Source organism: Phyllostomus hastatus, unplaced genomic scaffold, assembly GCF_019186645.2.
Source record: "Phyllostomus hastatus isolate PE091 unplaced genomic scaffold, TTU_PhHast_1.1 phas_contig_948, whole genome shotgun sequence".
Taxonomy (NCBI): Eukaryota; Metazoa; Chordata; class Mammalia; order Chiroptera; family Phyllostomidae; genus Phyllostomus; species Phyllostomus hastatus.
The window spans coordinates 8873469-8892948 of NW_025333993.1; the positions used below are offsets into that span (position 1 = coordinate 8873469).

A 19480-nucleotide genomic window follows, 5' to 3' on the forward strand; every position below is an offset into this window, starting at 1 on the left:
GGTTCTCATGGGTGTACCGATACACGTTTGCCTCACTTTGTATGTGTGTCACCCCGTGACCCGCCTGCAGAGTTCCCTGGTCCCTGGTCCCGGTAGGAGGGGAGCCGAGGCCCCTCCACAGAAGCCGGGCTCAGGTCCCGTCTCTGCTGCACGGGACGTGGCGCAGGCGCAGGAGCCCTTGAGAAGATTGACTGTGTCTGGACAGCAACAAGCGGAGAAAAAATAGGGTGAAAAGGAAAGGAAAAGGCTGGGAGTGGAATGGAATAGAGTGGAGTTACAGAATTGACATCCGAGTTTAACAGATGAGAAGAGGGTGAGCTGAGTGTGACGGGCAGCCGCTAAGCAGTGCTTGTGAGGCGTTAATGTGGACGGTGTCACTGCGGGTCCTTAACCCTGCGGTAACGGGAAGCAGCAGCCTCTCCCAGCACTCAGCCAGTTCGCCCGGGGACTGCATCTAGAGTTTAGGGAAGGGCTGGCGCCGGGCTTGAACCCGGGCCTGCCCAGCATTGCAGCTCCCGCTGTGGCCATTGTTAGGTTATACTTCTGGCAGAGATAACCGAGAAATGGGAGGGAGGTTAAGGCAGGGGCTGGAGAAGGAGAAGACCAGGAGGAAAAAGGAAAAAGAGATTAAAAATAGGGAAAAAAGTATGAATGGTATTATTAAACATAACTTCATTTACCAGTTTCAATTCTGAGAGTTTTACTTCTCTCATTGGCTTGTTCTATTAATATAATATTTTAACCAATTAAAATTAGTTTAATTTCCATTCGCTGTACTAAGAACAATTTTAAAAATGCTTTTTTTCCTTACCTTCTTTGTTTTGGGGAGCAGCTAGGGGAGGTGCGGGGGATTTCTATGACCGACAAAGGATCAAACAGCCTCAAAGAGAGAAATACCACATTGCACAAATAGATTTTTGTGCTTTGTAGCTCTAAACTCGATTAAATCTGAACACACTTTAGAACCACTCAGTCTTTCAGCCCTTGCTTGTCCTAACCTGCGTGCCACCCGAGGTGTACAGAGCCCGGTCCTGGCAGCGCGGCCGTGGCCGCAGAGAGCCGGCTTCTGTGTGAGCGGACCGGCCTCGGAGCTCCCTGCCCGCCAGATGCGCGCGCTTTCTTTCATTGCGTCCACGGTCAGTACTAGTCCCTGCCTCTAAGCTGATCCTTACCGGCATCGGGTTGGACGGAAAACAGTATAGTTTGGATTCAGTAATTGTTTGAACCACTTACCTCATTTCAGAAGAGATACTTGCTTTTCCTTTTCCTCTCGAGTGTCCGTGCTGACCGCGCAGCAAGCAGCACGGCTGTCTGACGCCCTGTCCTTCACAGCCCGGGTGGTCGATGTGTCGCCTGGGAGCGCCCGTGTGGCCGAGAGCTGCTTGGAAGAGACGGGGGGCCTGGGAGTAGACATTGTCCTCGATGCTGGAGGTAGGTCCTTCACCGGGTCAGTAGTTTGTGTGATGTTGGCGTGACGACTGAATGTTAGAAAAAAGTGTAAATCCCGTGTGTGTGTGTGTGTGTGTGTGTGTGTGTCTGGTGGTGTATATATATATATATAGGGTAGACAAAAGTAGGTTTATAGAGGAAAATAACACAAATAAATAATACAGTAATCAGTAAAGAAACAATAATACAAAAATAAACTGTTCTGAATATTCACAACTGTAAACCTACTTTCGCCCACCCCTGTATATATCCAGGACATAATTTTTGACATATTAAGTTGATGTTATTCATGTTTAATTTAGGTTTTTTTTTTTAACTTTTATATTTAAGTTGGCACTTCCTCATTTTAACTCTTTGTCAACTCTGCCTGGAATGGAAGACACGCTGCCTTTTAAAATCCAGGCACTAGAGTGCAAGAGTCCGTCCCTACACCCGCTCTCCTCCACGCTCCCGCGTGACGCGTGGTCATTCACGGCCGGCCCGGTTCTTCCTCGGTCAGTTTCGCCCTCTGTACCGCCCTCTACCGGGCGGTGGGCTCCTGCAGTCTCTACTGGAAAACACACAGGCTTCTGTTCCGCATGCCCCTCCCTTGAGCCCCGGCGTCTGGCAGGTGTCTGTGTAACGCCTGAGCTGCGCGCACACGGGGGTGCCGCCTCACCTCAGGGAAGGCGTCCCCGCCCTGCGAAGGCCCTCGGTCCGCACGTCCTTAGAGCTCGCCCTCCACGCTGGGGGCCCAGGTGACAGCGGCCGCAAGTGCCCGCCACACAGGTTTCTCTTTGAGCCGTGGTGTTTCGGGGTCTGAGATGAACCCACGGGCGTGCACCTCATTGCCTTTTCAAGGGGACGTTTCGGTAATGATGTCAAAGCACGACTCTCTTGAGTCTGTGAGTTCCCTAATCAGAAGTCGGCTTTTCCCAAAGCGTTAAGCAACTGATGTTAAGGTTAAAACGAGCAGACTTAATTATATGTTGTGTTACCTTGACTGGTTGTCAAATGAAAACAGACTTTTTCTCTTCGGTTATTTCACTTATAACTAAATCTGGAATACACTTTATGACCAGTTTTAATGCAAAAAGTGTCTTTTACGGTGTCTGAATACCCTGGGTTGACTTTTTCTAAGGAAAATGCTCTCTCGTCCCTACATTAAAAAGTAAAGAGCCCTGGGTGGGTGGCTCAGTTGGTTGGAACGTCATCCCACACACAGAAGGTTGCGGGTTCAATTCCGGGCCCGGGCACGAGCCCGGGCTGCGGGTTGGGCCCCCAGTCGGGGTGCACACAGAAGGCAACCAGGCGGTGTGTCCTTCCACATCAGTGTCTCTCCCTCTCTCCCCGCCACACTCCCGCATCTTTACAGTCAATAAATATGTCCTCAAGTGAGGGTTTAAAAAAGTAAAGAGAACTTGTTTGAAGAATAAAGTTTCGTCAGATAACTGAAATATTATCTCTTCTCTCTTACCTATTCCCCTGGAAGTGAGATTGTACAGGGAAGAGGATGAACCCCCCGGGAAGTCACAGCTGCTGCCACACAAACACGACATCCTCACCCTGCTCGGGGTCGGAGGCCGCTGGGTAACGACGGAGGAAAACCTGCAGGTATTAGTGGGAACCGCAAAGCGTCACCGCACCACCAAAAGGATACAATTAACGAAGAAGAATGCCTAAGTCTTTTGAAGAAAGATGTGGCTAAATTTAGCATAAATTCTGAATCATGCCCTATTTTTAAAGAAATGTAGCTTTTTTAACTTTAGCTACATGTTAGCAAAAATGTTAAAACAGTGCCTAGTAGAGGGGTTCATTTAACTTTTATTTGGTGGTTGGATGTAGTCACCTCTGAATTTAATAGTATTTCAAATCGGATTTTTGTCTTAGTAACAAATATCCAAAGCAAATTAGTAACAAAGCAAATTTGACATGCACTTAGCAAAATATTTCTATATAAAATCATCACAATTTCTTAATTATTCAAATTGGAATATACTATATATGTGTATATCCAGGCTGTCTCCCAGAGTTACGTTTCCTAACACAATTGAAATTACATGTTTGTATCATGGTTGATACGCCAACACCGTAATTCGCACATACAGTCTTCACGGTTTTCCGACACCCTCGTGAAAATGACTGGTGAGCAGCAGCCAGGAACCGCTCTCTGATGTGCACACGTGTGCACACGCACACTACCACCCCAGTGTCGGGATTCTAGTGCGGCCTTGCATCTGACCTTGCTAGTTCATCACTTTGGACAATGAGATGCAAAAGAAACCATGGTTTCCATATTGGTATTAATGTTCGTGTGCTGACTGTTTGTGACTTGGGCATCATTTGACCAGTGTAGAAGTCTTTCTCTGTCAAACTTGGCCTTGACCAATCTTTGTGCTTCTGTCCAAGTTGGACCCTCCCGACTGTCACTGCCTTTTCCTCAAGGGAGCAACGGTGGCTTTCCTAAATGACGACGTGTGGAACCTGTCAAACGTACAACAAGGAAAATACCTCTATATCCTTTTTTTCTACTGGCTTGTGTGTCTGGCTGGAAATTTACCTGGACTTTTATCAATAAATTATTTTTTTAAGATTTTATTTATTTAGTCATTTTTAGAGGGGAAGGAAGGGAGAAAGAGAGGGAGAGACATCGATGTGTGTTCCTTCTTACACACCCCCTACTGGGGACCTGATCTGCAACCCAGGCATGTGCCCTGACTGGGAATCGAACTGGCGACCCTTTGGTTTGCAGGCCTGAATAAATTCTTTAGTAATGGTAATAGTAAATCATAGCAGCTAACTGTCACCGATCGTGCCAAACAGTGCTCCAGGTGCTCTGCAGGCGGTCATTCACTCACACAAACTGCCCCGTGAGGGGCAGGCGTGGCCACTGCCACCCCTGTCTCACAGGCGGAGGGACTGATGTGCAGAAGGGTGCGCACACGCCCAGGGGCGAGGGAGCAAGCGGCAGGACAGGAACCTCGCCCAGCAGTCCCGCGTCACTCTGGGCGGGGGGTCGACCCTAAGTTACTGGAACATCTTGTCCTGTTTTTGACCTGCATCACAGAAGCTCTGTGTCACCTCGAGCAGCTGCATCCTCGCTCCTGGGATGGCGCCACTGTGCAAAACCTTCCTGAACATGCATCCCAGTTAAGGAGATTGTGGGGCGCTTTTAAGATGATCAGTGCTAGGAATTCTTCATGAGGTGAAGACGAGTTTGATTTTTTTATTTATTTTGTTTAAGATTGTATTCATTTAGGCAGAGGGGAAGGGAAGGAGAAAGAGAGGCAAAGAAACATGTGCAAGATTGACAGGCTGCCTCTCACACACCCGCTACTGGGGACCCGGCTGGCCACCCAAGCGTGCGCCCTGACTGGGAATCAGGCCTGCAGCCTTCCAGTTGCCAGGCTGGCGCCCAATCCATTGAGCCACAGCAGCTAAGGCAAGTTCGGTTTTCTTAATTGGAAGTTATTCGGAGACAAATCTGGTGAAGGCAGGCAAAACATTCTAGTTTTGGTAAAAGGAATAAAAAGTTTTCTTGAGAATATGAAAGCAGTTCCGAAAGAAAGGTCCAAACCTCTTTAGAGCAAGGTCTACTTACAAATAATCCTTTTATTTCTAAGAAGATGGTCCTAAGACCAGCTGCACTTGGTAAAATTATTAACAAATTGGCCCTGGCTGGGGTGGCTCAATGGATGGAGCACTGGCCCATGAACCAAAGGGTCACCAGTTCAATCCCCAGTCAGGACACAGGCCTGGGCTGCGGGCCAGGTCCCCAGTAGGGGGCATGTGAGAGGCAACCACACACGGATGTTTCCGTTTCTTTCTCTTTCCCTTCCCCTCTCTCTAAACGTAAATAAATAAAATCTTTTTAAAGTTTTGGATAGAAAACAAGTTCCCGTGACTCAATACAGGTGCCTGTGCCTGAAGAGCGAGCCGTGCGTGTCCTCCGCTGAGCCCCATGCTCCCCCTCCGCTGAGCGTGTGCGTCCGTGAGCGGCGTGTGCGAGCGCGGCCTCCTCCGGGAGCGAGGGCAGAGGCGCAGAGCCTTCTGCTGGGCTTCCTCAGCGCACTGGCCGTTGTGGCTTTCAAAGCGGGCTATTCAGAACCCAAAAATCCCCTAGATGTAGCGAGGGTATGGGGTTAAGGTATTTCTGATTAAATAGTCTCTTAATAAATTTAGGAAATAAGCTTCATTTTTAGCTTTCTAGAAGTTACTGTCTGAATTTCAATTTAAAGCAAAAAGGCCCAGTAACATTATAATCAAGAACACCATGATGTACTACGAGAACACCGTTTATTAAAAGAAATAGCATGTTGCCCTGGCTGGGTGGCTCAGCTGGTTGGAGCGTCATCCCATACACTAAAAGGTTGTGGGTTCGACTGCTGGTCAGGGCACATGCCTGGGTTGTGGGTTTGATCCCCACCGAGTGGATGTTTTTCTCTCCCCCGCCCCTTCCTCTCTCACTGGGATTAAGGAGGGTGTGCTCGGGTGAGGATTAAAGAAAGAAAAGCCAGAGCGAGTTTTCAATCTCACATGTCAGAAAACAGGCTGGCTGCGTTGCCTGTGTTACTTAATTCCCCGAACTACCTCTCCTTCCCCACCAAAGCTGATTCTAACGTATTTAACAAACTCATGGGCCTTGTTGAAACATGACACGCTTAAATGAAATGAGGTTAAGTTTGCAAAAATCGGAAATATACACGACACACACATACTGTCTCACCCATACTGTTGGCAATTTCATTAACAGAAGCAGAAAGAGAATTTATAGTATGAATAAGTGAATCAGTATTCTTTAGGTCCTTTTAAAAACATTTTAAGTGTCTTATGTTCCTACTTTCTAGTTTACATTTTCTCCAGTCCTGACTCAGACTTCAGGCCTCACCCGCACAAGCCCCCTCCGTGCGTTCCCACGTGGGCCGCCTGCTGCTCGGGGCTGACCCGAGAGAGCTCCTTCCACCTGTGTGGCCCTGCACCGTGAGCAGTCCTCCAGCACTAGCAGTGACCTGGCCTCTCACTTCCAAGATTAGAATTTCAACTAAATGACTAGGTTTTTAAAAATGTTATGGTAGTCTGTAACTCTTACTGACATGTATCACAGACACAGCTTACTAACTTTCCTGCACACAAATTCTGAGTCTGGAGCCATTTAGTAAGTAAACCTGCACCCAAAGTGAGGAATGTAAGTGCCACAATCGTGTCACTAAGAGTGGCAGCAGTGATGCAGAGGCGAAGTGGACCGCCCCACTGCCCCGCCTCTGGGAGAGCGCGGGCCCTCCTCACTCGGCACAGCCCTGCCCTCATGCCCCGAGTTCGAGTTCTCTGGGGTCCGGCCTCCGCCCTCCTGTCGCCACCGCTTGCACAGCGCCCCCCCGATTCCCTTCTCTAGCGATACACTGGACAGCTGAGTCTCTGTGACTTGCATTTTTTATTTTTGAGAGCGCTAAACTTAATTAAAAACAAAAAAGAGTGACCTGCCTAGCATCTCCTGCTGGCTGACTGATTTTTATTGAATCCTATTTTACATCACTACCTTAACATCCTTCCAGCTACGTATCTTAAAAGATGTGATGGAGAAGTTATCAACTGGTGTTTTCAGGTACGCTGAGTTACCCAACCACGGTCTTTATTCTTCTCTACTCAAGGAGGTGGGCTGGCGTTTCTATTTCCGTTGCAGCTTTCACAGCACACCTGTTGCCTCCATACTTTATTGTTTAAATGGCTGCTCCTTGGTATTCTCACGGTTTACCTTTGGCCCTGCCCAGCGACCGGAGGCAGCCCGCAGCTGGAGAAGGGGGAGGAGGCGGGGACAAGTGCCATGCTTGGATCTGTCTATCAAAAAAGAGGGGGCGGGTCAAGCAGGTGTTCTCCCCCCTCAAAATTTAACCATCTTTCAGGGCAGACATACTAATGGACAAGTTTGTACTGTTTAAAACGATTGGCCACGACTGGTGTGGCTCAGCGGAGTGCATGCCGGCCTGTGAACCACAGGGTCGCCGGTTCGATTCCCAGCCAGGGCACAGGCCTGAGCTGTGGGCCAGGTCCCAAGTGGGGGGTGCAAGAGGCAACCACACGCTGATGTTTCCCTCCCTCGCTTTCTCCCTCCCCCTCTCTAAAAATAAATAAGTAAAATATTTTAAAAAACAAACCGTTGACGTATCCCCACCATTCTCTGCACTGCACTCATCGGATAATGTCACTCTCCCCCAGGCCGCGTTTGGAGGAACCCATCCCACTGCATGAGGCGAAAGTCTCCATGGAAGTTGTTCAGAAAAATCAAGGAAGAAAAAAGCAAGTTGTTCGATTCTAATGTTGTTCTTTCCCGGACCTCGGTTGGATAGGCCCGTTCCAGCAGCTGAAGCCAGTTTCCTTGGAAATGTTCAGAAAAGTCAAGGAAGATAAGAGCAAGTGTTCTGTTTTTAGGCATGTTTTCCTGCTGGCTGAGACAAGATGCTGTTATTTCAGATAACTTCAAAAGTGTTTCAAAATTCCTGGACAAACGGCCACGACCAGTCTACAAGTATCACCGGGAGCACGGGTGGCGAACACCAGGCCGCGGCGGCGCGCCGAGCGCTGGGTTAACTGCCCACGAGCTGTTCCGCGTACACGGTCCTACAGTCACATTCCGCCCGCCCCTGGGCGGCCGCCGCGAGGGTGCCGTGGCCCCGGTGACAATGAGTTGCACGCCCCTGACCTAAAAGAAATACCTGGAAGCGTTTTCCATTCCTGCTTTTATATACATTTGCCTCCGTTACAAAACCCTTTCTAGGAAGGAAACTTCCAGCGGCGCCGCGCCGCCCCGTTGATAAAGCTGGTGGTTGTTCTCTGGCTCGTCCCAACAACCTGTGTGAGCTCTGTTCTCAGCGCCCCCTCCCAGCATCCCAGCACCCGGGCGCCGTCGCCACTTAAAATCGTAAATTTGCGAGTCTCGGAGGATCTGGCCCACAGACACTCGGATTGTTTTTCAGATATTCTTTCACTCGAGGGTTTCCTCGGGAGCCAGCCGGAGCGTGGCAGCGCCCGGGCGGGGGCCGCGCGCCGCGGGTTCCGGTGGCGTGGGTCTGGGGATGACGAGGACCCGCGGGCCCTCGCTAGTTCCGGTCGCCTCTGCCCTCTGACGTTTCCTAGTCAACCAGGCGCCATGCGCGGCCCGTCGCACCCCTACAGAGGGGCGCAGACCCGTACCCTGGCCCGCGGCTTCCTGGCTACTTAGCAGCCGGGACCGGCCACCGCCAAGGTCCCGTTAGCGTCAGGGAGGCGTCCCGGCCCGCTCGGCCGCGGAGAGCCCACGCTGCGCATGCGCGGGCGGGGGGGGTTGCCTGGCAGGCGGCCTGCGGCGCAGGCGCGGCGCCACAGGAGGCGGGGACGTGGCGGGGGCGGGGTCAGCGCGCGCGGGAAGCGGCTCTGAGGTTCTCTCAAGGGCCGCCGCCGCCGCCGCCGCGCGCGTCATGGCGTTCTCGGTGCCCGGCTACTCGCCCAGTTTCAAAAAGCCGCCCGAGACCTTGCGGCTGCGACGGAAGAGGGTCCGGAGCCTTGGGGCCGACCTCTCTGCCGGGGAGCGACCCGAGCCGGAGCCCCGCCGCGCTGCCCTGGCGGCCGGGCTGCCTCTGCGCCCCTTCCCGGCGGCGCCGGCGGCGGCGGGCAGAGGCGGCGGCGGCCCGGGCCCTGCCGGGAGGAACCCCTTCGCCCGCCTGGACAACCGGCCGCGGGCCGCTGCGGAGCCCCTCGACGAGCCGCCCCGCGGCCCGCAGCAGGCGCCGGGCCCGGTGAGTGTGGGCGCCCGCGGGCGAGGGCTGCGCGCTGGAGACCGGGAGGCAGCGGTCGTGTTCGGGGACGGAGACGGGCGGGGGGCCGGGCTGGCGCTGCGGGGCGCGGCGCCGCGCGAGGTCCCGGTGTTGGGGTGTGCGGAGCAGCCCCCCGCACTCCGGTGACCGCCGCGTACGGCGGATGGCGAGGGCGCGGGTTCCCTGGAGCTGTGGGCAGCGGTGTTCGGTGCGCAGATGCCCTCGGTGACCTGCGGCGCGACCCGGTGGTCGATTCGGGTGCGCGGGGAGCCCGCGCTTGCACCGCGGAGGGACTCGGCCGCCTTGCGAGGCTGAGCGCGCACTCCGAGCGAACGAACCCCGGCTTTTACCGAGGTCACTTCTGTAACCCCAGTTTTCAGGTTCTAATCAAGAAAACGATTTGCTCCGGGAAGAGAAATTTCCTGAAGGAATAGCGGTTGACGAATTCATCCAGGTAATACTTTTTAAATGTCATGAGAATGCACCTTCTTGTAACATGGACACAGGCGTCGCCGGGAGCCCACGCGAGCCGTCCTGGGCGCGAGCGGCCGGGGGCCTCCCGGGGGCAAAGACGGTGGGCACACTTAGGTTTTCACCGACTCTTCCAACCCCGTCCCCACGCCCCCCTCCCCAAGCCCCTCTCCCCAGATGTGGCGGCCCTGAACCTTGCTGACACCGCCAACGCCCCCCACGATGCTGTTCCCTGCATGCTGCCCCTGCGGCAGGCCAGTCGGCTCCCAGCCGTCCCCTGACTCTGGTCCTTCTCTGGCTCTGCCGGAAATGTTGCCCCTTGCGCGTGCGCGTGCGTGCGTGTGTGTGTGTGTGTGTGTGTGTGTGTGTGTGTGTGAGAGAGAGAGAGAGAGAGATGCCACCTGGAAAAATTATTGTGGAGAATACTGTTGGACTTGTCCACAGTAGCCCCACCTAAGTTACCTGCAGGGGCAGCTTAGCCCTGGTTTCAGGGTCTTTGTGGCTTAAGGGGTGTTTTTTAAATACTTGGGATATTTACTTGTGCTTTGATAGCAACATCAGTAGTAGTTTCTGTTTCTTAAATTATAATGATGAAAGTAGCACATGCTTCTTGTAACTAAACTGCACGGAGTAAGCCGAACTGTTTACTCCGAAATGGGTGAAACGGGTCCCCACCCCCACCCCCATGCCCTCTGCCCAGGGCAGCTGCGGGGAGCCCTCCAGTGTGGCTCACTTTCCAGATCTTTCATGGTGTGTGGTGCATGTTTGGTTTCTTACTGCACATTTTCTGAACATTTTGACATTTCAATGACCATGTGTGTATTGCTTAATAAATCTGTGGATGGGAGGTTGCTCCCTGGCACTCTGCTAATTTTTGTGTTTGTCCTCCAAAAGACTTCCCCTGGATCACTCTCCGGATCTGACACCCCGCCCTCGGAGAGCACAGAGCTGCCTGCGGACTGGAGCATCAAAACTCGACTGCTCTTCACCTCTCCCCAGCCCTTCGCCTGGGCGGACCACTTCAAGGCCCAGGAGGAGGCGGAAGGCCTGGTGCAGCACTGCCGCGCGGCGGGCGTGACCCTGCCCCGGAGCTTGCAGGTCTGCGGGGCGGTCTCGCCAGAGCGGCACGGTGTTCCAGGAGCCAGTTCAGTGTACAGCTGACTTCTCTGCGAAGTGTCAGGCATATCTGTTTCCGTTAACTTTTTCTCCTGACATTTAAAGGCACAAAGACTTGGAAATTTTGTATTTCCCAAATGATGCATTTATATAGTTTTAATCAGATCCGGTAACAACTGCCTGTTACGTTCGGAGACCTGTCCTGAGAAATAATGCTGCAGCAAGGGGTAGTTTGAACTAAACTGTTCTTTTGTAAGGTCTTTTGAGAAAGAAAATAGAAGGAAAAGAAATGAAAGCTATTTTACTGGGTTCTCTCAGCTAATGAATGAATACTCTTGTTTAAAGTGCACTCACTCTTGCTCCCCAGGTGATGGTCTGTTGTAAATTTACTAGAGCTCGTGAGTTCCAGAGTGTTTTTAGAGAGTAGCGTTACTCTCAAGCTGCTCAAACTAGGATAAAAGGGATTACCTAAAAGAGACGTTGGTGCATCTTTTCTCAGTAAATCGATCAGGGTGATCTTGTATTCGCATCATCAGTTTTTGCTGGCTACTTCTCAGTGTTGGGAGGGGAGGGGGGAACGGTGTGTGAGCCGTGCACACGCACGCTGCCCGCCTGATGAAGTCGACAGGTGTCCTCAAGGGCGGGTGGAGCAGGGTGGCGTGCCCGTCCACGTGGGAGTGCAGGCCGCGAATGCTGGCGAGGAAGGTATTCCCAGGGGAAAATAAACTACACTTTAGCCCCTCCAACACGTATTAACTCTTCCCTATAGGAAACAGTAAAGATAAACGTTTGATGTATTCAGTGTCTTTTTAATGGGATTTTGTGCTCCTAATGGGGAGAAACCTGTGCAATGTCTCTGGATTCCAGGATCCCAAACTCTCCACCGAGCTGCGCTGTGCTTTCCAGCAGAGCCTCGTCTACTGGCTGCACCCCGCCTTTCCCTGGCTGACCCTGTTCCCTCGCATTGGGGCTGACAGGAGAATGTCGGGAAAGGCAAGCCCGTGGGCAGACGACGAAACCCTGCAGCGCGTGTTAATGAATGACTGGTGAGATTCCTAAACACCTGTGCAGCCCTGTAGTGGACTTCCATTTCAGCGGCATTTGCTCCTTATTTTAGTCATGGATGATGGGGAATGTTCACTTGTAGAAGGATCTCCATGTACTTCTGAATGATTTTACTGAAACTACTAATAACCCACATTTGAATGACTTACTTTTCAGCTCTTATTTCACTCTTTGTGCAGTTATGAAAAGTACTTAAGTGTTTGATAAATACACATAAACATAAAATTCTATAACATTCTGTGCAGAAGCTGCTCAAAGATACTTATCAACAAGTTACCAACCACGTTTTATTAAAGAAAAGGTGGTTGTGCTTATGTGGTGAGCACTGAGTAGTTAGGAGTCACCGCGAGCCCTGCCGCCAGTCTCAGGTCTTCAGAAGCCACATGGTCTGTGAGGGCAGACAGCACAGCCACTGCCCGTGATATCTGACCCGTCAGAGTATCAGACTGAGTTACACGGTGTTAAATTGGATGTGGGGTTACAGGTCGGAGCACCTAAAGAAGTCCGTTCTCTCCGCAGGTCTGTGAGCTTCACTTCTCTGTATAATCTCCTGAAGGCGAAACTCTGCCCCTACTTCTACGTGTGCACCTACCAGTTCACGGTGCTCTTCCGCGCGGCGGGGCTGGCGGGGAGCGGGGCGGCCACGGCGCTCATGTCCCCCACCACCAGAGGAGTGCGCGAGGCCATGAGAAATGAAGGTAGGGCCCTCGGACAGAATGGGGACGCCACACTCCACACCAGACCCTTTCCTCGAGAGCTGAAAGTACCTTTTATCAGCTGGATTGTCTTCTACTGGTTTCACCTATGTTATTTCAGGGAATATTTGATTCCTTTCTGATTCTTGTTTCAGCTGTTAGAGCTGTCCCTTATACATAGCTCGAAGTTAATGGGGTTCCCTTCACTGGTCTCTGAACGCACACCGAGTTGGAAAGTCCCTGTCTGAATATACTCCTCTGGAAATTCCTTTATAGTGCAAATCACCTTCCCCCTTTTAATAATAATTTCCAAACCGGGTCAGCCCGTGAATGGACCATGAGGTCTATTTAGTAGGTTCATTCGGCACTTACTGAAAAACTGAAACAGTAGAATTTATTTTATGAAAGAACACTGCATGTAGTAAGAGGGTGTTGTTTGCCGAATGTCTTATTTCAAGGAGAAAGGGGTGTTGTGGGCTGCTAATGCAAAATAATTCGGAATGGAAACTGTCATTGGAAAATAAAAAATACAAGCTGGAAAGCTACTGCCTTAATCCATTGGGTGTGAAGACACATTCCCGGGCCTCATGCTGTAAAAGTAGGTGCACCTGTTGGGTTTGTCTAAATTACACTGAAGACAACTCAGTTACATTTTTCTGTTCCCGTGCAGGTATTGAATTTTCTCTGCCTTTGATAAAAGAAAGGGGCCGTGAGACGAGAGCATCTGGAACGAGCGTGGGACACGGGGAGTACGTGCTTCAAGTACCCACATCCCCCGCGACTTAGTGATGCCGCGCCGTGGGTCTGCGGGGCGCACGGGTTCGTGGCGTGGGGACTCTAACTGGAGTGATTTTCCAGGGAGCAAGCCGTCAGTGATGAGGATGAAGAAGAAAGTTTTTCCTGGCTGGAAGAGATGGGTGTGCGAGATAAAATTAAAAAACCAGACATACTCTCTATCAAGCTGTATCCTTTCGTTTGCTGTTCAGTAGAATTGATTTTTATTCAGTGGAGTTAGTGAGCAATGCAGTTTTGACTGTCAGTTTTATTTGACTGTAATCTTAAATTATCTTAAGATCATATTAGAACTAATTCTCCCTCATGGCAGTAAATAACAAACCCCTAAATACCAATAAACTATGGATAGTTATGAAGCTATATTTTAAAAAGTGAAAATATTTCATTTTGGTTAAGATTGTGAAGGGAACAGAACATACTTTTGACCAAAAAGAAAGTTGTGTTAGATGGCAGTTTCTAGCAAATGACCAGGTTACAGAAAAGTCACTTGGATTTAAACAGATGCCTTGCGAGCTCAGTGAAGAGTGAGTCGCGAGAGGATTTCCAGTTTGGAACGGGGAAGGGGGTCCCAGCTGGTTCAGACTCGGAGCTGCTTTCCCCGCTGGCTGGCGCAGGGTTCGCGTTTGCCGTCTCCTTGACTGTCGCCTTCAGGCGTAAGGAGAAGCATGAAGTGCGGACGGATCACAGACCTGAGTCTGTTGTGTTGGTGAAAGGAGCAAACACCTTCATGTTGCTGAACTTTCTGATCAACTGTAAGAGTTTAATTGCTGCTTCAGGCCCGCAGGCCGGACTCCCACCAACCCTCTTGTCCCCGATCGCCTTCCGAGGGGCCACAATGCAAGTGCTTAAGGTAATAAAGGAGGGGGTGAAAGAAAGAAATTCTACACTGGCCCTCATAACCTAGCTCCTTTGCTTAAGATAACTTTTTCGATTAAGGTTGACGTACACTGTTGTGTTCGTTTCGGGCGTACGACATAGTGATCAGACGTTTGTGTGTCTCGGGAAGTGACCGCCCCAGTAAGCGTACCAGTGCCCGCGTGGTGACGGGGGCTGTTCTGGCCGGGACCCTGTGCTGCCCTTCACGTCCCCGGCACCTTGTAACTGGCCGTCCGCGCGTCCTAGTCCCTCCCACGTGGCAGCCCTCCGTAGGTTTCTGTACCTGCGTTGGTTTCTGTTGTTTGTTCATTCGCTTGGGGTTTTTTTAGGTTCCACGTATAAGGTAAATCCGATGTATTTGTCTTTCTCTGACCGAGTTCACTGAGCATGGCGCCTTCCAGGGCCGTGCATGTGCTTGCAGGCGGCGGGGTCTCACTCTTTGTCGTGGCCGCGTGGATCCACTGGGCGCGCGCACCACGTCTCCGCCCACCCGTCTTTCGATGGGCACGTGGGCGGCTCTGCCATCCTGGCTCTTCCCGGGGCTGCAGTCAACGAAGGGGTGCGCGTGTCTTTTTGAATTAGCGTCTCGTGTTTCTTTCGATGAACACCCAGAAGTGGAACCACTGGGTCCTTCTTCGTTTCTTGTTACAGCCTTTGTTTTAAAGCCTGTTTCGCCTGATACAAGTATTGCTACCCCAGCTTTTCAAATTCCCACTTGCACGAAATCCCTTTCTCCGCCCCTTTACGCTCCGTCTGCGCGCGTGGCCTTAGATCTGAAGTGGCTCTTTGTAGGCGGCATGTGCGTGGGCCTCGAACTCTCACCCACGCTGCCCCGTGTCTCCCAACTGGAGCATTGACTCCGTTTACTTACGTTTAACGTCATTATCGATAGGGATAGTTACCGCCATTTCATTCATATTCTCTTATTTTCCTTCTTTTTAAAGACTTCTAATGTATCTTTTAGCACTGATTTGGTGGTGATGAACTTCTTTAGCTTCACCTTATCTGGGAAGCTCTGTATCTGCCCTCTGATTCTGAATGATAGCTTTGCTGGGTAGAGGAGTCCTGGATGTAGGTCCCTGGTTTCCGTAACTTGGCCTACTCCTTGCCAGTCCCTTCCGGCCCGCAAAGCTTCTGCTGAGAAACCAGCTGGCAGGCGTATGGGCGCTCCCTTGTCGGGAGCTCCCTGCTTTCCCTCGCCGCTTTTAAGGTTCTCCCTTCGTCTTTATAACCTTTGGCACGCTGCTGATGATGTGTCTCGGCGTGGCCCTCTTTGGGTGCATTTTGTTGGGGACTCTCTGCGCTTCCTGCACTTGGGTGTCTTGTCCCCTCACCGGGTTGGGGGGGGGGTTTCATTGTTCCATTTTCACACACGTCTTCAGCTCCAGGCTCTCCTCCTCCCGGTGCCGCCGCGATGTAGGTGGCGGGAGCTCACGGCTGTCCCAGAGGCTTTTGCAGCTGCCCTCATTGTTCGGGTGCTCTTTCTCCTTCTCCCTCTGTTCTGACCGGGTGTTTTGTTTTGCTTTTATCTTCCAAGTTGCTTATTGGATCCTCTGCTTCATTTAATCTACTGTCGATTCCCTGTGATGTATTTTAATTTTAGTCATTGAGCATTCTTATAATCAGTACATTGCTTGTCTCCACTTTGCTCTTTTCCTGGAGTTTTGATCTGTTCTTTCACTTGGACTGTGTTTCCTTGTCCCCTCATTCTGGCCGCATCCCCGCGTTTGTTTCTGTGTGTGAGCTACAGCTGCCGCATCCCCCGAGCCTGGTGGTGCGGCCTGACGCAGTGGGTGTCCTGCGGGTCCCAGCGGCACGGTCTCTCTAAGTCACCTGCACCGGGGACCCCCGGTGCCCCCTCCTCGGCCCCGGCGTTGTGTGCGCCATCCTGTTGTAATGGAGCCCTGGTTGCCGGCGGCATGGTGACAGGAGAGACGGCCCGTCAGGCTGATGGGCTGGGAGGGGTGGCCTCGGCGGCAGCGGAGGCCCTGCCGTGCAGGGGCTGACCCCGTGGAGAAAAGCGGGCTCCGGGGCCTGCGGGGCCGCCCTTTGGGTGTGTGGTTTGTGGAGGGGGTTAGGTGGTGCTCCGGTGTGGTCTGAAGCTGGCCACCTGGTGTGTTGGTTCTGGGACCTCCTGGGAGGGACCCTGGCACAAGAAGCCAAGGTCAGGCACTGTCTGTGGCTGGCTGCCTCCCATCCTGGGCTTGGAGGCGCTGCAGAGAAACCAAGCTGCAAACCAAGGCCGGCCACCACGAGGCCAGGCCTGGAGCCACTTAGCAGGAGGCATAGGGTGTGTCGGGGCCAAGCACTGCTTGTTTGAGGTTGTGAATCTTTGAGAAATTTGGGGGGAAGTTCTCAGTAGTAACTAGACAGACCATTCGTATGCAAAAGCTGCTGGAAGCGGCTTGGGTGAGGCGGGGCTCGGGGAGTCACCAGGATGGGGTGAACAGTGTGAGCCAGGTTGGTGGGGACTCAGGCCCCGTGCCTGCCTGTACCTACAGGCCCTGTGGGGGCGGCTGGGGTGGGCCCGCAAAGGAGCAGCGGCCTTTCGAGCTGCTGCCCCAGTGCCGGACCTCCAGGCAAGTGAGGCCGTCGGCAAGTACATCTATGTGCAGGCCCTTTGAGAGCAGCACCTGGGTCGCCGGTGGCCCCCCACTGCCTCTCCCACTCAGCCATAATCCCCACTGGTTGTCACAGCCGGAAGTCACAGGGACATCTCTGGACACTGGAACCTGGGGCCAGGGGCCCTGGCTCCTCAGGGGGCACCTCTGCATTGGACATAACCCTCCCAGGTTGTATCGGCCCCTCCTGGGTGCGGGGCCGGCCCGTTCCCCTTCTGTGCTCCTCCTGCCGGTCTCAGCGTGGCTGCTGCTTTGATTCCCTCGTCGTAGGACTTCCACCCAGGGGCACCTCGGGCAGCTCTGAGTGGTGGTTGTTCTGTGGTTCAGTTGTAACTTGGATGTGGCTGTGGGAGGAAGTGAGCCCAGCACTCTACTCGGCCAGCTTGACCAGAAGTAACCTGGCTCCTTAAAAAGTACTTTCTCTCTTGATAAATTCTTGAAATTTGGTTTTCATAACTCCTAGCATTTTTACCTGTGCATATTTTTTTCCTTTTCTCCCAGTAAGTTCTTTAATGTAAAGTTACGTCACAGGAGTTACATGAAAACACATGGATTGTATGAAAATAGTTTATTAACTGTAATTGGCAACAAAAGCATTTTGATGCTATTTTTTTTTTTTTTTTGCGCCGTAAGTTGCTTAATCTACTTTGTCTCATTTCTTAACCAATGAAAGAATATGGCCAAGACTGTTAAATTGTAGATCTGAAGAACCAGATCATGGATAAGTCAGAGTGACTATCCAGGCATACCTCATTTTATTGCACTTTCCAGATGCTGCGTTTTTTACAAATTAAAGGTGAGGCCTTCCTCCAGCAGAGAGACCTCAACTTGCTTTACGGTAGCAGTCTGTCTGGACCCAGCCCTGCAGCGTGTGTGAGGTGTGCCTGTGTGCCAGTATCGTTTTTAAAAACTGGACGTGTAAATACGTCTGTACTGAATGTTAATAGCAGTAGAATCTATTTTTTTGTTTTCTCAGTATTTTTGTATTGAAAGTGTATTACTGAATCAGAATGACCACGTGAAAAAATTGTATTTTCTAGAATGTGCTTAAACTGACAATCTCAAGAATTGAAGGACAGGGTACGAACACATTTCTAGCTAGAGACAAAAGCTTGGGAGATGATGACCGTAATTTCCTTTTTTCCTTATATTTGTTGGAAGGCACGAAGTGTGAGTGTGAAGACACAAGCTGTTTCTGGATACAGAGATCAGTTCAGTCTGGAGATCACAGGCCCCGTCATGCCACACGCGCTGCACGCCATGACCATGCTCCTCCGGTCCTCCCAGAGCGGCTCCTTCTCTGCGGGGCTGAGCACACACGAGCCGACCGCCGTGTTCAACATCCGCCCGCCCGCGGACGGGGCCCCGGAGAAGGTGCGCACACGCGGCACAGTCCCCTCGCGGCCAGCGCCCTTCTGCGCCGGTGAGGTGACCTGCGGGCCAGGCTTTACTTCCACCGACCACACTGTGCTCGCGACCCATTTTCTTGTGTAATTCCTAAAGGATCTTGTGAGGGAAGTCTTAGGTGCTCAGGCTGTTCTCAAGCCGCAACTAAACTTCCCCAAAAAGGCAAGTTCTTTTCCTCCTTAGATCCTGAACTCTGTAGAGCGTGACTCCTTGACTGTCAATTAGTACGGGTATTGATTTAACCGTGCAGCCTTCCATTGTGGGCACGCTGAGGTCCTTGCTTGGGGGCTACCAGGGAGCCTGCCAACAGGGCACTGTGTCCGTGTTCCCGTGGCGACCGTGCGCAACAGCGCTGGGAAGGACTGCTGTGCTTTCTGCTGACCCGCGTCTCCGCTTCCACAGGGGACTGTTCGCGAGGAGCTCGCCCGCTGTGGGCTGCACGCCAGGACTCTGGAGCAGCTGAGTCAAGCACCGACACTGGGGAGGTCGGCCTTGCGGAGTGTGGAAGTGAGGGACTACTCGTGTAGTTGGAGGTCCTGACGCCAAAGTAAGCCTAACAGCAGTCTGTGAGGAAAAGGCCTTCTGGCAAGAAGTCCCCATTCTAGTGCCTTTCGCTTTTAAACTTCGTTTTGGAAGTTGAAAGAAAGGAACAGAACTTTAAAATACTCAAAATGTTTACAAACATTAACATTTATTACGTGCACTAAGGGGTAGGGTCAAAGGTTTCAAATCATTATTTTTAATTACTCAAGTATGAAAAGCCCATGGTTTTTAAAAACCTCAGATAACTTAAATGAAAACTCTAGATCCTATGGCCTAATTATAAACTGGAGAGAAGACTGAATCCGTGTCAGTGTTTCCTTTCAGGTGGGAAACAGGGTAACGACGGGCCTGGATCCCGAGCAGGCGTTCCCGTGTTAAAGGTAGAAAGCAAAGCAAATGCAGACAGCGTGTACTGAGCTGGTCGTGATGCCTTAGTTGCTTTCTTACAGATTAACAATCTCCGTTTTCATATATCTATTTTAATGCATGTTCATTCAGGTAAGAGTACTTTGTATTCCATGTAGTATATGTTCAACTATCACAGCAAAGTAGTATTTAATGTGCTTTTGGCTATTTGTGTGCGTGTGTATAGTTCATTTCCTTAAATAAAAATGCTTAGAAATCGAAAGTATTGGTAAAGAAACAATAGTATTTAAGTGAAGAAGTATGTGTTCAC

General features: G+C 51.5%; 2 protein-coding genes across 4 annotated transcripts in view; both read left to right on the forward strand.

Annotated features, from left to right (window-relative positions):
* CRYZL1 (crystallin zeta like 1) overlaps window positions 1–8259 on the forward strand; it is a 31910-nt gene extending 23651 nt beyond the window's left edge. Inside the window, exons 9-13 of one of the 2 annotated variants that reach the window (XM_045852609.1) lie at window positions 1333–1431; window positions 2921–3042; window positions 3838–3943; window positions 6981–7030; window positions 7642–8259. In XM_045852609.1, coding sequence (XP_045708565.1) covers window positions 1333–1431; window positions 2921–3042; window positions 3838–3943; window positions 6981–7030; window positions 7642–7674 — 410 coding nt within the window. In that variant the 3' untranslated portion in view covers window positions 7675–8259. The remainder of the gene's footprint in view (window positions 1–1332; window positions 1432–2920; window positions 3043–3837; window positions 3944–6980; window positions 7031–7641) is intronic. The other variant, XM_045852608.1, reaches the window with a different exon arrangement.
* Window positions 8260–8812: 553 nt separating this feature from the next.
* On the forward strand, window positions 8813–19432 carry DONSON (DNA replication fork stabilization factor DONSON). 2 transcript variants are annotated; one of them, XM_045852607.1, is made up of 11 exons: window positions 8813–9197; window positions 9589–9669; window positions 10581–10784; window positions 11670–11848; window positions 12387–12565; window positions 13233–13311; window positions 13421–13525; window positions 14009–14207; window positions 18016–18228; window positions 18664–18808; window positions 19129–19432. In XM_045852607.1, exons 1-10 carry the CDS (start codon window positions 8880–8882, stop codon window positions 18799–18801), a joined length of 1695 nt encoding a protein of 564 aa, XP_045708563.1. In that variant the 5' UTR covers window positions 8813–8879; the 3' UTR covers window positions 18802–18808; window positions 19129–19432. The 2 variants fall into 2 exon arrangements, with proteins under 2 accessions (XP_045708563.1, XP_045708562.1); XM_045852606.1 differs by having other exon boundaries at window positions 18664–19432.
* Window positions 19433–19480: the final 48 nt, after the last annotated feature.

What these genes read in the sequence shown, in the direction of transcription:
- DONSON (XM_045852606.1), top strand. Translation starts at nt 8,880, where the DNA reads ATGGCGTTCTCGGTGCCCGGCTACTCGCCCAGTTTCAAAAAGCCGCCC. An exon ending in CGCAGCAGGCGCCGGGCCCG is followed by an intron (nt 9,198 to 9,588) that starts GTGAGTGTGGGC and finishes CTGTAACCCCAG; the next exon opens with TTTTCAGGTTCTAATCAAGA. An exon ending in CCCTGCCCCGGAGCTTGCAG is followed by an intron (nt 10,785 to 11,669) that starts GTCTGCGGGGCG and finishes TCTGGATTCCAG; the next exon opens with GATCCCAAACTCTCCACCGA.